Source organism: Taurulus bubalis (genome assembly GCF_910589615.1).
Source record: "Taurulus bubalis genome assembly, chromosome: 7".
Taxonomy (NCBI): domain Eukaryota; kingdom Metazoa; phylum Chordata; class Actinopteri; order Perciformes; family Cottidae; genus Taurulus; species Taurulus bubalis.
In genome coordinates, this window is record NC_136595.1 from 7,613,665 (window position 1) to 7,626,235 (window position 12,571).

The 12,571-nt window shown below is 43.7% G+C and overlaps 1 protein-coding gene across 1 annotated transcript in view; it reads left to right on the forward strand.

Moving 5' to 3' along the window:
- Positions 1-12,571, forward strand: part of exoc2 (exocyst complex component 2) — a 40,328-nt gene that overhangs the window by 26,626 nt on the left and 1,131 nt on the right. The window contains exons 11-25 of the mRNA XM_079220688.1: positions 132-250; positions 4,260-4,373; positions 4,748-4,872; positions 5,181-5,249; positions 5,370-5,527; positions 5,645-5,766; positions 6,195-6,256; positions 6,754-6,834; positions 7,158-7,217; positions 7,785-7,840; positions 7,930-7,999; positions 9,611-9,727; positions 10,628-10,769; positions 12,151-12,206; positions 12,322-12,444. Coding sequence (XP_079076814.1) covers positions 132-250; positions 4,260-4,373; positions 4,748-4,872; positions 5,181-5,249; positions 5,370-5,527; positions 5,645-5,766; positions 6,195-6,256; positions 6,754-6,834; positions 7,158-7,217; positions 7,785-7,840; positions 7,930-7,999; positions 9,611-9,727; positions 10,628-10,769; positions 12,151-12,206; positions 12,322-12,444 — 1,474 coding nt within the window. The remainder of the gene's footprint in view (positions 1-131; positions 251-4,259; positions 4,374-4,747; positions 4,873-5,180; positions 5,250-5,369; positions 5,528-5,644; positions 5,767-6,194; positions 6,257-6,753; positions 6,835-7,157; positions 7,218-7,784; positions 7,841-7,929; positions 8,000-9,610; positions 9,728-10,627; positions 10,770-12,150; positions 12,207-12,321; positions 12,445-12,571) is intronic.

Here is a 12,571-nt window from a genome sequence, read left to right on the forward strand (position 1 = left end):
CCGTGATTGGTCTCCTTGCTCTGGTCTCTGGTGTCTGCTGCACCAGCAAGCCAGCACCTCACCACAAGAAATGTGTGTTTCTTTTTCTTATATTTTTTTTCACACACCTGTGTGTTTTTGCACACGTACAGGTACCTGTCTGACCTGCACGCTCCAGGCGACCCAGCATGGCAGTGCATCTATGCGCAGCACAAGTGGATCCTGCAGCTGATGCAAAACTGCAGAGATGAGTTCATCAGCGGCCAGAGAGGTGACTCTCACACACACTCACACGCACACACACTCGCACTCGCTCACTCACACATATGTCTGACATGACTCGCTTCACACATGAAGTGAAAAGCCCCTGTTTAGCATTTCCAATCAAGCGGCCGGTGGATGTCATGGGAGTCTGGAGGTAGCTGAGGGCAGAGGGAAGGCCAGCTGCCTCTCCGTCGTACCAGCTCTCCGCTTGCATTCCCCTCTCCGTCACCGCCTTCCCCGGCTCTACTTGAGGCCCGAATGTTTATTTTTTTATGAATAAGATGAAAGTGAGGGAGCATTGGCTTTGGATTTGGGTTTCAGGGCTTGACATGTTACTGCACACACACACAAACTCTCTCTCGCGCTCACACACACACACACAGTTTCACATATGGATTGGAACAATTAACCCCAATTAAGCTGTTCCTCTGTTAAATCAGCCAGCAGAAAAGATGTGAATGTGAAACCGTCCGCTCAGGAAGAACTGCGATTCGCCAGCCACGCTTAGACACACATGCACACTCCTACATCCACACTCACACAAAGGCACCCATACAAATACGTTGTGAGTGGGTGGCTGCTTCACATAGTGCAGCTGGAACATAAACATGTCTAATGCTAAGGGTAACAGTGGTTTCCGGGGCTCAGGCTTGATGGATCTGGGGGTTGGTGCGCTCCCTGCCTCTCAACGGTTAAATATCATCTTGATCATCATGTCGGGGATGGCCCCTTCTCAGTCCACACATGCATTCCACAGCTGAGCAACATGTGGCAGGGAGTGACTCTAAAGCTGTATGCAAATCAAGTGCAACCCAACTATTCTGAAAATTGCTGGTTTGCAAACGTCTGCATTTACAGTTGGTTTATTTACTTTAATATAACAGTGTGAGACGTGAAATAAACTTGAAGTGATTCAAGAGAAACCTGATATCTAAACACTCTTCTATATACAATAGAATTCTGACACCGCATAAAGAGACACATGTACTGCGCACAACAAGTCCTCCTCGTACCCAAAAAAGAAAGTATTCCAAACAAGACTCACAAGTCTTTCCTGATCCGTCACATCTATCGTGAGGCTCTGTTTAAGTTCAGGCAACTAAAGCTACTTGGTTAAGTTTAGAGAAAGATCACCTTCATGTTAAAAAGAAACCAAACTTCACAGTTTTTACCGTTTAACACAATTCAACACGACTACGGGTCAAAAACTCCACAAGGTACCCAGAAGTGTTTAAACAATTGACGGGTCTGTCATTGTTCATCTTGACGATCGCATACATACCAACAGAGCGGTGCGCACGGTCCCTCTGTTTTTCTGTCAGTTCTACTCTCGTTGTTTGCCACAGCCAGCTGTCTCCTGTCCCCTCTACTGTCACACAGGCAGCCCCCCCACCCCCACCTCCCCACACACACACACACACCTGGTAGTTATTTACCATCCCCGGTCTTCTCTGCTCACCTCTCGCCCAAGTATGAAACCCGTGCCTCTTGAAACCTCCCTCCACCCAGGCAGCCCTTTAACAGCCGCCATCAGAAAACCACATCCACTACATCTCCCTGACCCCACTCTTCCTCTTCCCCCCCCTCTCTCTCTCTCTCCCTCTCTCTCTCTCCCTCACCCCTCCTCTCAAATAGCCAGATTCTCCCCTTATGGTATCTCACAGCCTGCCGCTCTGCCAGCAGCCTCCTCTTCCTCCTCGTATCCCATTTACCAGTTTATTTAAAAGACATCTTTTAAAGCTATTGTCGGCATCACACGTGGCAGGGATTAGCTTTTTGTGATGGATCAGCAAAAATCTGACTGATGTCATTTCCTCCGTCTCCTGTGAGTCCAGAAAATGAGGTCAGAGGCCGTTCTGGTGGAGTTAAAATTCAATCAATTACACTATTAATTGCCATAAATGTGAAATAGACCCATCTGTCTCTGTTGAAACAAAAGCCTGAAGTTCCAGTTTTCTTGAGAGGAAGCATAGCCGAGCAAGTTGCTTCCGTATGTCTAAACACTCCCATCATGCCCCGGTGCTGCAATCCGACTCTGCCCGATTCAATTATAAACTGCAGTATTCTTATTTCCTGAACAGCGCTTCTTCTGCCAATATCAATACAATTAGCAGGACATTTTGTTCGTAGGAAAATGGGTTTGTCAGTGAACAATTAGAGGGATTTTACATTTGACTGGGAAACATACGGTTTTGATTTTAGACTCAGTCAGTACCACTCGAGGGGAAACATGTTAATTATTACACTTCAACTTGCATGGTTATCAAGTGTTTGCATGTGTATCGGTGTATGGTGTGTGCCTGATTTTATCCCCCAAGAAATTAATTTATCAGTTTATTTGTATTCTTTATGGTCTGTTTATCCGTTTAATCCTAAAAAGCTAGTAAAACGTGGGTAAAACACTTAAAAGAAAGATAAAAAAAAAGAAAAAAAGCTGAACTTAATGGGATTTTCAGGGCAAAATGCAGGTAGTTTTACTATTTGCTGCTTCTTTAGTGTGTGAAGGGATTGTGGAGCTCACTTTCACTTCATGCCCACTTGTGTCTTTACTTTAGTTCACCAGACCCATCTTCTCAACTGTCAGCTTTGTTTACTATAAATTATGGTAGCCGGTGGTTTACAGCAGGAAGCTTTACAACTTTTGGATCATTTAGAAAAATAAATAGGTCAAAAATCTTTTGAGCTTTTAAATCTGTATATTTAAAAAAGGAAGAGTCTTATTCAGGTGTGTGTGTGTGTGTGTGTGTGTGTGGAACAGGAACTCATCTGACCCGCCGAGACGCATCAGACCTGATGAGGAAGTGAGCGGAGGCACATTGTTTCAGCGTCTTCAACACGCGTACACAGCGGTTCCTATATTTCAACCTTCAGACTTTTAGCAGGAAACAACCTACTGAATAGCTTGAGCACTTAAAGCAGCCCTGCACACATGCGCACTCACACCTAAGCTGTCTCACGCACACATACACTTGTGCATTCTGAGGACGCCGGGGCTTCGGCCGACACCTGGATCAACAGTGGCTCTCATCCCCGTAAAAAGAGAGGAAAACATCTCAGAGACGGACTCTGCTCAGCTCCATATGGGCTGTGTGTCAATGTGGTCTGTGTGTGTGTGTGATGTGAGAAAGTTTTGTGTGTTTACAGATAATCTGACTCAATCGAGAATTTCCTTTCTTTTTCTAGACTGGATGGCTGGGTTGTGTGCGCGGCCGGCTCAACCGCAGTTGCTCCTTTTATTGGGGATTTCTCAGCGCTCGCTTTAAACACTGCACTCTGCCTGTGACTCACCAGTAGACTTTTCTCTGTGTGTGTCAGACACATGTTTTGGAAATGTGGCCATCTGTCTCCCTTCGTTTAGACAAACTACAGTATATGTAGGCGTATTGCAGCGTTGCACGAACTTCTCTTTCATTTTCATCGTAGTAGGTTTTACCCCCTCTCAGCACTGCGGTGTTTCTCTTTCATTCCTGATTGTCAACTTTCGCCCCTTCTTCCGTTATCCTGCAGTTATCTCGTAGGTTCACTGAACTAAAGTCATCTCACTCGCCAAGACAGGCGTGCGTGTGTGTGTGTGTGTGTGTGTGTGTGTGTGTGTGTGTGTGTGAGGTTGCAGAAGGATTTTTTTTCATTCGTCGCTCCTGCAAAGCTCCCTGTTGCCATCTAGTGGAGCTCTTACTGCTCTCAAGGGCGAGCCGTAGCTGAGCCCAGTGGGGCCGTTGTAAACCCTCTTCACCCCGGCGCTCACAAAGCCCACCGCTCTGTTTCCTCGCCCTGGAAACAAGGGCACATTCTCCCCGCTGCGGGCCGCGGCAGAGACGGATCAGAACACAAATAAAGAAAGGCCGAGAGGGGCGAGGGAGGATTGTTTGGTATGAAAGCCTGCTGAGCTTATTGAGGAATGTGGAATTATGAAAATGGCTTATTTGATATCTGAAGTATGTGTTTCTTTTCCCTCCGAGTTCATTCCTCATCCCCACCTCACTCACCCCTTTTCCTCCTCTCGTTATGTCTGTCAGTGGGCGTCGGAGCTCTGGACCAGGAGGGGGATACCCGTCCGGCGGCCCTCGGCAGGCTGAGCCACACTGCGTCTCTGAAGAGAGGGGGCAGCCTGCGAACGCCTCGACCCAGCAGTGCGTACCACAGTCACTACTCACCCACCGGTTCAGCGCTCAGCAGGGGCTTCCCTGTCTGAGGCACACTCTGAGTGTGCATTTGTTTGTTTGTTTGTGTAACACTTTTTTCCCTGCACAGTGCTTCGGGGAATCGCATAATATATACGAGTCCTGTAAGGGAACTGCAGCGTGTCTCCTTACCTCAGACCGTACAGTAAAAGTACAACAACAGGAGCATAGGGGGCCTAGAAGTTAAATATAATTAGATTATTGTAAATACAGAAGTACATTTTCAAGTCGGTTCATAAGTCTCCCGTCAACTCCTAGTACAGCACCGATAAATATTGTCGTGGGTTTGTGTAAAACGGTGTGTGTGTTGTTCTTTCTTTTAGCCTGGCGCTTTGAAACCCCGCAGAAGGTGCAGTTTGTGGAGAAGCTGTCGGATGTGGTAATCGGCCAGTTGCCCAACTTCTGGAAACTTTGGATCTCGTATGTTAATGGGAGTCTTTTCAGTGAGGTAAATACCGGAGAAGCTTCAACAGTGACAAGAAAAAAAGATGCTTTCTGTAACGCACAACGTTTACCCTAATCACAAAAAAGATTTCAAAGTGCAATTTCCAAACATAATTTCTGACAAGGGGACCTGTTGTTGCGTGTCATAACTCACTTTTATCCCCTGCAGTTTCCTGTCTGCGTCAACATTGAAATTAATGCAAAGAAAAAACGTGTAAATGTCTTTAACACGTTATTGTCAAATGGATGACTTGCTTCAATGTGCAGATAATATTAAACATGAGTGTGCCTTGTTTTTCTTTCTGTTTGCAGACTGGAGAGAAATCTGGTCAAGTGGAAAAATCCAAGAAAAATGCCAGACAGCGACAGAATGATTTTAAAGTATGCCTTATTGTGCAATAATGTTATTTTGAGATGCTTACTCACTGCCTTATGATGCTTGTTTTTAAAGCGATCTCCACCTAACCTTGTTGTTTGTACGTCTCGCTGTGTGTTTTATAGAAGATGATCGAGGAGATGATCAATCGGCTGGTGAAGCTGGTTCGGGGGGCTCTTCTCCCCACCACCCTCCAGCAGGGGGAGCTGAGTTTTTACGGCGGCTGGGAGAACAAGACGGAGCTCACTGGAGCCTGGCTTACACAGATTATACACATCGTCAGGTTTGAACCGCTATCTCATTGGTTCTGTGCAGTTTGGATACGCTTGTATGCAGGAATTTAAAACGTCATGCCTGCCACACCGTTTATTGACCTCAGTCTCTCTTGTCTCTGGTCCAGGGCTTGTCATGAGGCTCTGTCTACTCTGGAGATCCCAAACGACTTGCTGCAGGTGATCCAGGATCTGCTGCTGGAGCTGAGAGTTCACTGCCTCATGGTGTCTCTGCTGCACACTACAGAAGGTGAGGGAGGACTCTGTGTGTCTGCAAATCTATTTTGCTGCATTCCTCCATTGAGTATTTGGCGGTCAGTGTCCTCAACCGTCACATGTTACCTAAAACAACTTCCAGGTATAGCAATGGAGAAAGTGTTATGAGACTAAAACCAGACATGCTCGGTTTCACTTGTGGTTAGGCATGGTCATTTTGAGAAGAGTGACTGGCTTTTCTCTTAACTTTCCCCCACACTGTGGTCTCGTCAGAAAAGAGTGTGATTTTATGTCATGTTGTGGTTTGCCCTCAGAACCCCTTAATTCTGTTGATGTTTTAATTTGTCATAACCCTGTGTGAAAGTGATCACACTTATATATATATATACTGTATATTTTTTTGTCTGTGAGATTCCAAGCCATTGACCTTTCGAGTCACATTTGTGCTTTTTGAACACTCAGATGTCAAGAGGCTCGCTGAGAAGGAGGACTGGGTCGTGGATAATGAGGGAATCACCAGCCTGGTAAGGGCGTCCTATCGCATCAAGCAGTAGGTCATTGTGGTCAAAGTGTCAGTCACATGTCAGGTACACACTCAAAGATACACACACCAGTATCTATTGCACGTTGAATCATCATTTTATCATCATATTTTATCTTTTATCTTGTGTGTTTTTTTGTATCTTCAAGTTGTACGGCGCTACTATGACAAGAAATTTCCCATACCTATCTATCATTTTTGTTCTGTAGTCGGCAGGGTAGTTACTGTAATCCATTGTCTGTTTAAAAACAAGATGTCAATATTATTTTAGTAACATTTGTATGTATTTTATGTAAAGTAAATCATTCCCGCTGATGATTAAAGATACATTATAATGTGTCTTTGAAATTTACATTTTGTGTCACTTTCCTCACCCATAATGTGTTTGCATCCTCGCTGAGGTTGCAGATAAATATTGTAGCCAATTTTCACATGGCAGTTTTTGTAATCTATGTTCTCTCTTCGTCATGTTTTTTGCAGCCTTCACAGTTTGAACAGTGCATGGTCCAGATGCTGCAGTCACTCAAAGAGCCCCTGGAGATCAAACCTGGAGAAATCAATGTGAGAGAGTCAGCTGCAATCATCAATGCCTCGACACTTAAGTAGCAGAAGCAGTCATATGACAATCATAAACATAACTTTAGCCAAATGCAATCTGTTTGGCCAGTCGGAGTTTGTGTTTAACACACATGTGGGTGCTGCACCGCTGCTGCACACTGCAAGTCTCAATTCAAATTGTATTCTCTGCAGTCCCAACTGTTGCATCTGTGGTTAAGAACATGTTCACTGCAAATGAACCCTGAGAGTGTTTAGTGATTGCTCACAAACGTAGAGTGAATCGGATCGTAGGACTCTTCTGATGCGCTTCACTGTCTTCTCTTTAGGTGCTGCAGTATGACCAGGTCCAGGACCAGGCCACAGAGCTCAGTATGAACATCATGAAGGTAAGACCTGTCAGCCTACAGCCAAAATGACAGATATGGTTCTATTATTACACAGAAAAAGCACAGGAAGCAGTATTTAACTCGATAGATTTATGAATAGAAATACATTCTGGAAAATGAGATCTCTCAAGATAGATTAAGGGTAAAAAAAGCAAGTATAACAACTCGCAAAGGGACGCGGGAGCACTTTAAAATGACTGATATTCTGCTTAACTTTCATTCCATTTTGTCCGATTTTAAAGCTTTGACAACCAAATACAGGCTGTCTCAAAATGATGATACCGTCCAAGATTTAGGACCAAAGTCTCACAATGCGACTGTTTTGCTACTTTTCAAAAAACATGACTGCAGCTTGACTTTTACTGTATTTCTATTTACATCGTAGAGTAAACTGATGTAATTCAGTCCGATTATAACTGAGATTTGAATGACAACTATTGCACTATATAGAAGACAGTCCACTGAAGCGGCCTCCTGGTGTTCGTGTATCTAAAATCTAACCGTGGTGTGACCTGAGCAAGTTCATCATGTAAGAGTAAGATATCATGACATGTGTCTTTCACACAGGTTTTCATAAACTGCTTGGAGCAGCTGAGCACTAAAAGTGACATTGATACATCTCGGTAAGTGTTTGGATGACTTTTCCACATGTTTGATTCCAGTGTGTTTGACTCTGACAACACATTCCTCCTGTGTGTGTTTGTTTGTGCAGCAACATTGCAGTGGACCTGTCCTCTCCGGATCGTTTCACTGGAGTTCACGAGGGCTTCAGTCCAACATCTGTAAGCGTGATGTTTTTATTTTGTATTGTTTCCTTTCAAACTGTTTGGGGTTAATACACCTGAAAGCCCACATCTGGCAGCGTCACCAAAGCGTGGGCTCCCTCCTTTACACAACAGTCCAAATGCGCGTCTCACTCATTTAAACCACAAAATGTTATCAGGCTGTTTCCTGGTTGTGGACAAGAAGCAGATACGTCCTCATTTCCTGTAACTTGTTTGAGATGTGAGTGAAGGGGGTTTAGCGCAGGGGAAGAGGAGGAGGACGAGGAGGAGGAGGAGGAAGAGCATGGCGTAGAGTGCTTCTTGTAAAGGGAAATGGAGCAAGATGCGGACGGGGTTCCCCCACCTAAATATGCGTAGCAGGGGTTAAGCAGCGAGACTCGATCGAGTGCAGCTGACCGATGTTCAGACTGGTGACACGCTTGATATGACTTATACTGTTTGGTTGGCATTACTAGTTAAATATCAGGTTATATCCACCCACTGAAGTCTCATATTTTGAGGTATGCAGTCTTGAAAACATATCGCTGCCAATGACAACGTAATGTGTGCTTGTCAAACTGTACGGCAGCCATTCGTCAGGATCTCTCCTGTCAGTGTTTCAGGGTTCTTACGGTCATGGAAAACCTGGAAAAGTCATGGAATTTTAAAATGGTTATTTCCAGGCCTGGAAAAGTCCTTGAAAAAAATAAAATCATGGAAAGTCATGGAAATGTGTTATATTCATATGTTCATGACGTTCATTTACGCCGAGTTTGAAATAATTAATATGCTTTTAAAAGAAAGATGCTCAAAATCAAAAAATCTAACTATTGTCTCTCATTCATTTGTCATTTAAGGTTTACTGTATGCTTTGGAATTCTCATTGTTAGTTTAAATACTAAATGTTCTCACTTTTTCATGTATACACCATGATTTCATAAAATGTTTGGTCATTGACATTTGGTTTAAAGTCATGGAAAAGTCATGGAAATCCATTGGTCAAAATGTGTATGAACCCTGGTGTTAGTGTGTATTATTGTGTGTTGTAGTTGTTTGTCAGTACCAATGTGAGTCTAAGACAATGAAAGTGAGGACATTTCAGCAACATGAAGAGATTTTTGTAAAGCGAAGACATTTAAGGAAAATGAGAACAGGAGTTTGAACAGTAAGGACACTTTTGAAAAGACAACATTTTAGGGCTTTAGGGATAATTTGGGAAATTTTTTGCAAAGTGAAGAAATGTCAGGAAGTGAAGACATTTTTTTTTGCAAAGACTACTAAGTTATTGCATTTAAAAAATGTGAGATTTTTTTGGGCAGAATTTCAGTAAGCTATATGCAAAGTCTTTTTTCCTTGACAGGGCACTAGGGCCATACTATAAAATGACAAAGAAGTGAGGATATTTTTAGAAAGTAAAGAGTGGGGAAGAAGTGAGTACATATTAGGACACTTTGTTCCTTAATGCCTCAAAGGGCTAGTCAAGGGTTAGTACTTAGTCTCAGGGTTAAGGTCACACCTCGGTTAAAGTTTGGGGTTCGGCATGTAGTCGTGATTAAGGTCAGAGGTCAGGGTATGCATTACGTCTGAGAGAATCCTTAAAAGTATAAAGAAGTATTTTTCTGTTTTTAGGAGCAGCGTCTATTGATCATCCTCAGTAACTGCCAATACCTGGAGAGACGCACTTTCCTGAACCTGGCCCATCACTTTGAGAAGCACAGCCTCACCGGCACCGAGAAGATCACACGGGTCAGTTCACCACTCAAGTTTATACCCAACGAGTTTACATGAGTAACTCTGACTCATGTGGCTGATTAGAAGAGCGTCGGGTTTTCATCACCAACAAAGCTGATCAGAGAGATGCTAAAGATAGGACTCCTTACTTTAAGAGAAGAAAAAAAAGTAAAGGTCATTGTCTTGGAAGCTCAGTTCCACATTTTGACTTTCTCTTCTTCACACACACACACACACACACACACACACACACACACACACACACACACACACACACACACACACACACCGATTCACAATGACTAATGGCTGATTCACAAAGCAAAGAAGTATTCGGTTAGCTTTCCAGTTAGATATGGGTGGCAGTTTGTCTAGATTTTTATCTTTTCAATAATAGTTAATAACAGAACTTAAAAAAAAAAAGAATTCCCCCATAATGCATCTACCACAAAGCTGCCTCACTGTTTGGCACAGCAGCTCCACTAACACTGGAAGAAAGTCAAACTCCCCAAACCTTATGCCTGTAAAACGTTACAGACAGGATATTATGCACTTACAAGTTAAAGCTTCTCTCATCGCATGCGTCCGCACAGGGCCGGCTGATAACTCAATATTATCACTTATTTATCATGACATGACAGAACTCATCCCCAATAAATGTTAATTAAATGTTAATTGAAGAAAGTTTTTGTTCTACACATTTGTTTCACACATTTGAGGACCACAACTAAAGAACGACAACAAAGCTACACAACGACAAGCAGAAGGAGATGGATCATGTGTATTTATTGGTAGATTGATTTTTATTTGTACAGTATCCCATTCTGCTTTGACTTAGAAGTGTCAACATATATTGTGTGCTGAATGTGTGTCTCCATTTTGTGGTTGTAACATTCCGCGTCCTCTTCGTCCCAGGTGAGTGTGGACGCTGTGCGAGAGCTGGATAGACAACTGTTTGAGGCCTACATCGAGAGACGGGCCGACCCGATCTCGGGCTCTCTGGAGCCCGGCATCTACGCCGGATACTTTGACTGGAAAGACTGCCAGACCCCAACAGGTACCGCACCGCACTCAGCAGAAAGTCCTCCGTCTGTACGCTGCTCTTGTGTGTCGCGATGATAAAACCTGGAATGTGTGTCTGAGACAACGAGGCAGCCAACCACTACCTGGTAATATCCTAAATGAGCTCCTGACAGTCCTGCTGGATGAGCACTCTGGTCTGATCCGTGTTGTTGTGGTTCTCGGTGTGTCCTGTGTAAAGTACAGCTCTTTTGATGGCTTACTGTAAACACCGCTGAGATCACTCTATTAGTCCCCCCTAAAGTTCTCATGGCCTTTGGGCTTAACTGTGAGTGTGTGCACATGAGTGTAGTTTGACTTTTTGTACACCAGATGCACCAAACCCAGGTGAAACCTAAATGCGTATATGTGGTTTACCTTAACACAGGATGTGAGGCAACTTGTCAGAGTGCTCGTCAGAGCTCTGGGTGTGTTTCAGATGGGCAGCAGCTCCTGGCATGGCTTTAAAAGGCAGCGTTGCAGTAGAGCGACGGGCCTCGCTCTGGTTTGGGCCTGCCGGTGTGAGTCGGTGTGTTTGGGCTGCATGTGAAAGAGGAACATTTTGGACACTAAACCACAGTTCTAGGATATGATACTTTCACTTGTTGCACTTTTTGTGTGGGACTCATGATGGTGTGCGCGGCGCTGCAAAGCATTAACAATCCAGTTTCAGTACCTTCAGCCTGTTGCTGCCTCTGGTCTCTCCTGTCTATTGTTCAAAAATAATACACCTCCAGCTTCATGTATTTACATGATTTGGATCTTTGTGGGCAGCTTGTTAATATTGTTTTTTTTTGGATGATATATTAGAATCATGAAGCAATAATGACAAATGAATAATGAAGGCCTCTCTTTTCGTAACCTTTCGAGCCAAATGTTTCCAATATATTATTAATCATGAAGTTTTCACTGTCCATGCACCATTTACTGTTGTCTATACATAATAGATTGTACTAGATTGCTAACAAGTTAAATAAACCATGATGACATGGCTCCTAATACCTACAGTATAACACCTTTGCATTAATTACCTTCAGTGTGAACTACTTTTCTTCTCCCTGGATTGAATCCTCATCATGGATAATCAAAGGTTATGAACTCCTAGTTCATCCAGTGACTTTGACATGGCTATAAAAAGGTCCCTTATGCAAATTGTCTATACTAGTGCCAATACAACTCCCGAGTTTTGGTATCAATACCAAAAGTGATACTTCCTTTGATACCCTTTCTTTAGCGATATGATGCATTCACCTAAAGTGACAAAAGGCCGTGTGTGTAACAACAGAAGAAACCTTGACATACTATTTGTTGAGCTCTCCTAGCATCTCATCTTCTGTGTACCTGGAGTTCTGTTCATGCTGCGCCTTCTTCTCCCTCAGGTGTAAGGAACTACCTGAAGGAAGCGCTGGTCAGCATCATCGCAGTTCATGCCGAGGTACACACACTTCTTTCTCACACGCCTTTGGACTTTATCAAAGTCTTGCATTTGCCAGATGTTTTTTTTTGTCTCCTCACCATCTGTCTAATGCGTTCATCTTTATCTTTATCAGGTCTTCACGGTGTCTAAGGACCTGGTACCTCGGGTTTTGTCTCAGATCGTTGAGTCGGTTGCGGATGAGATGTGTCGTCTTATGCAATGTGTGTCCTCCTTCAGCAAAAATGGAGCTCTGCAGGTAGTCACTCACACGTACTCGCACAGTTACAAAGCAGTAAATCAGTCATTGTAAGACCCTGACTCATAAGTCGACCCTCACGCTTGCTGGGGGATTCACCTGTCGTTTGTGATCGTGCCATAATTCA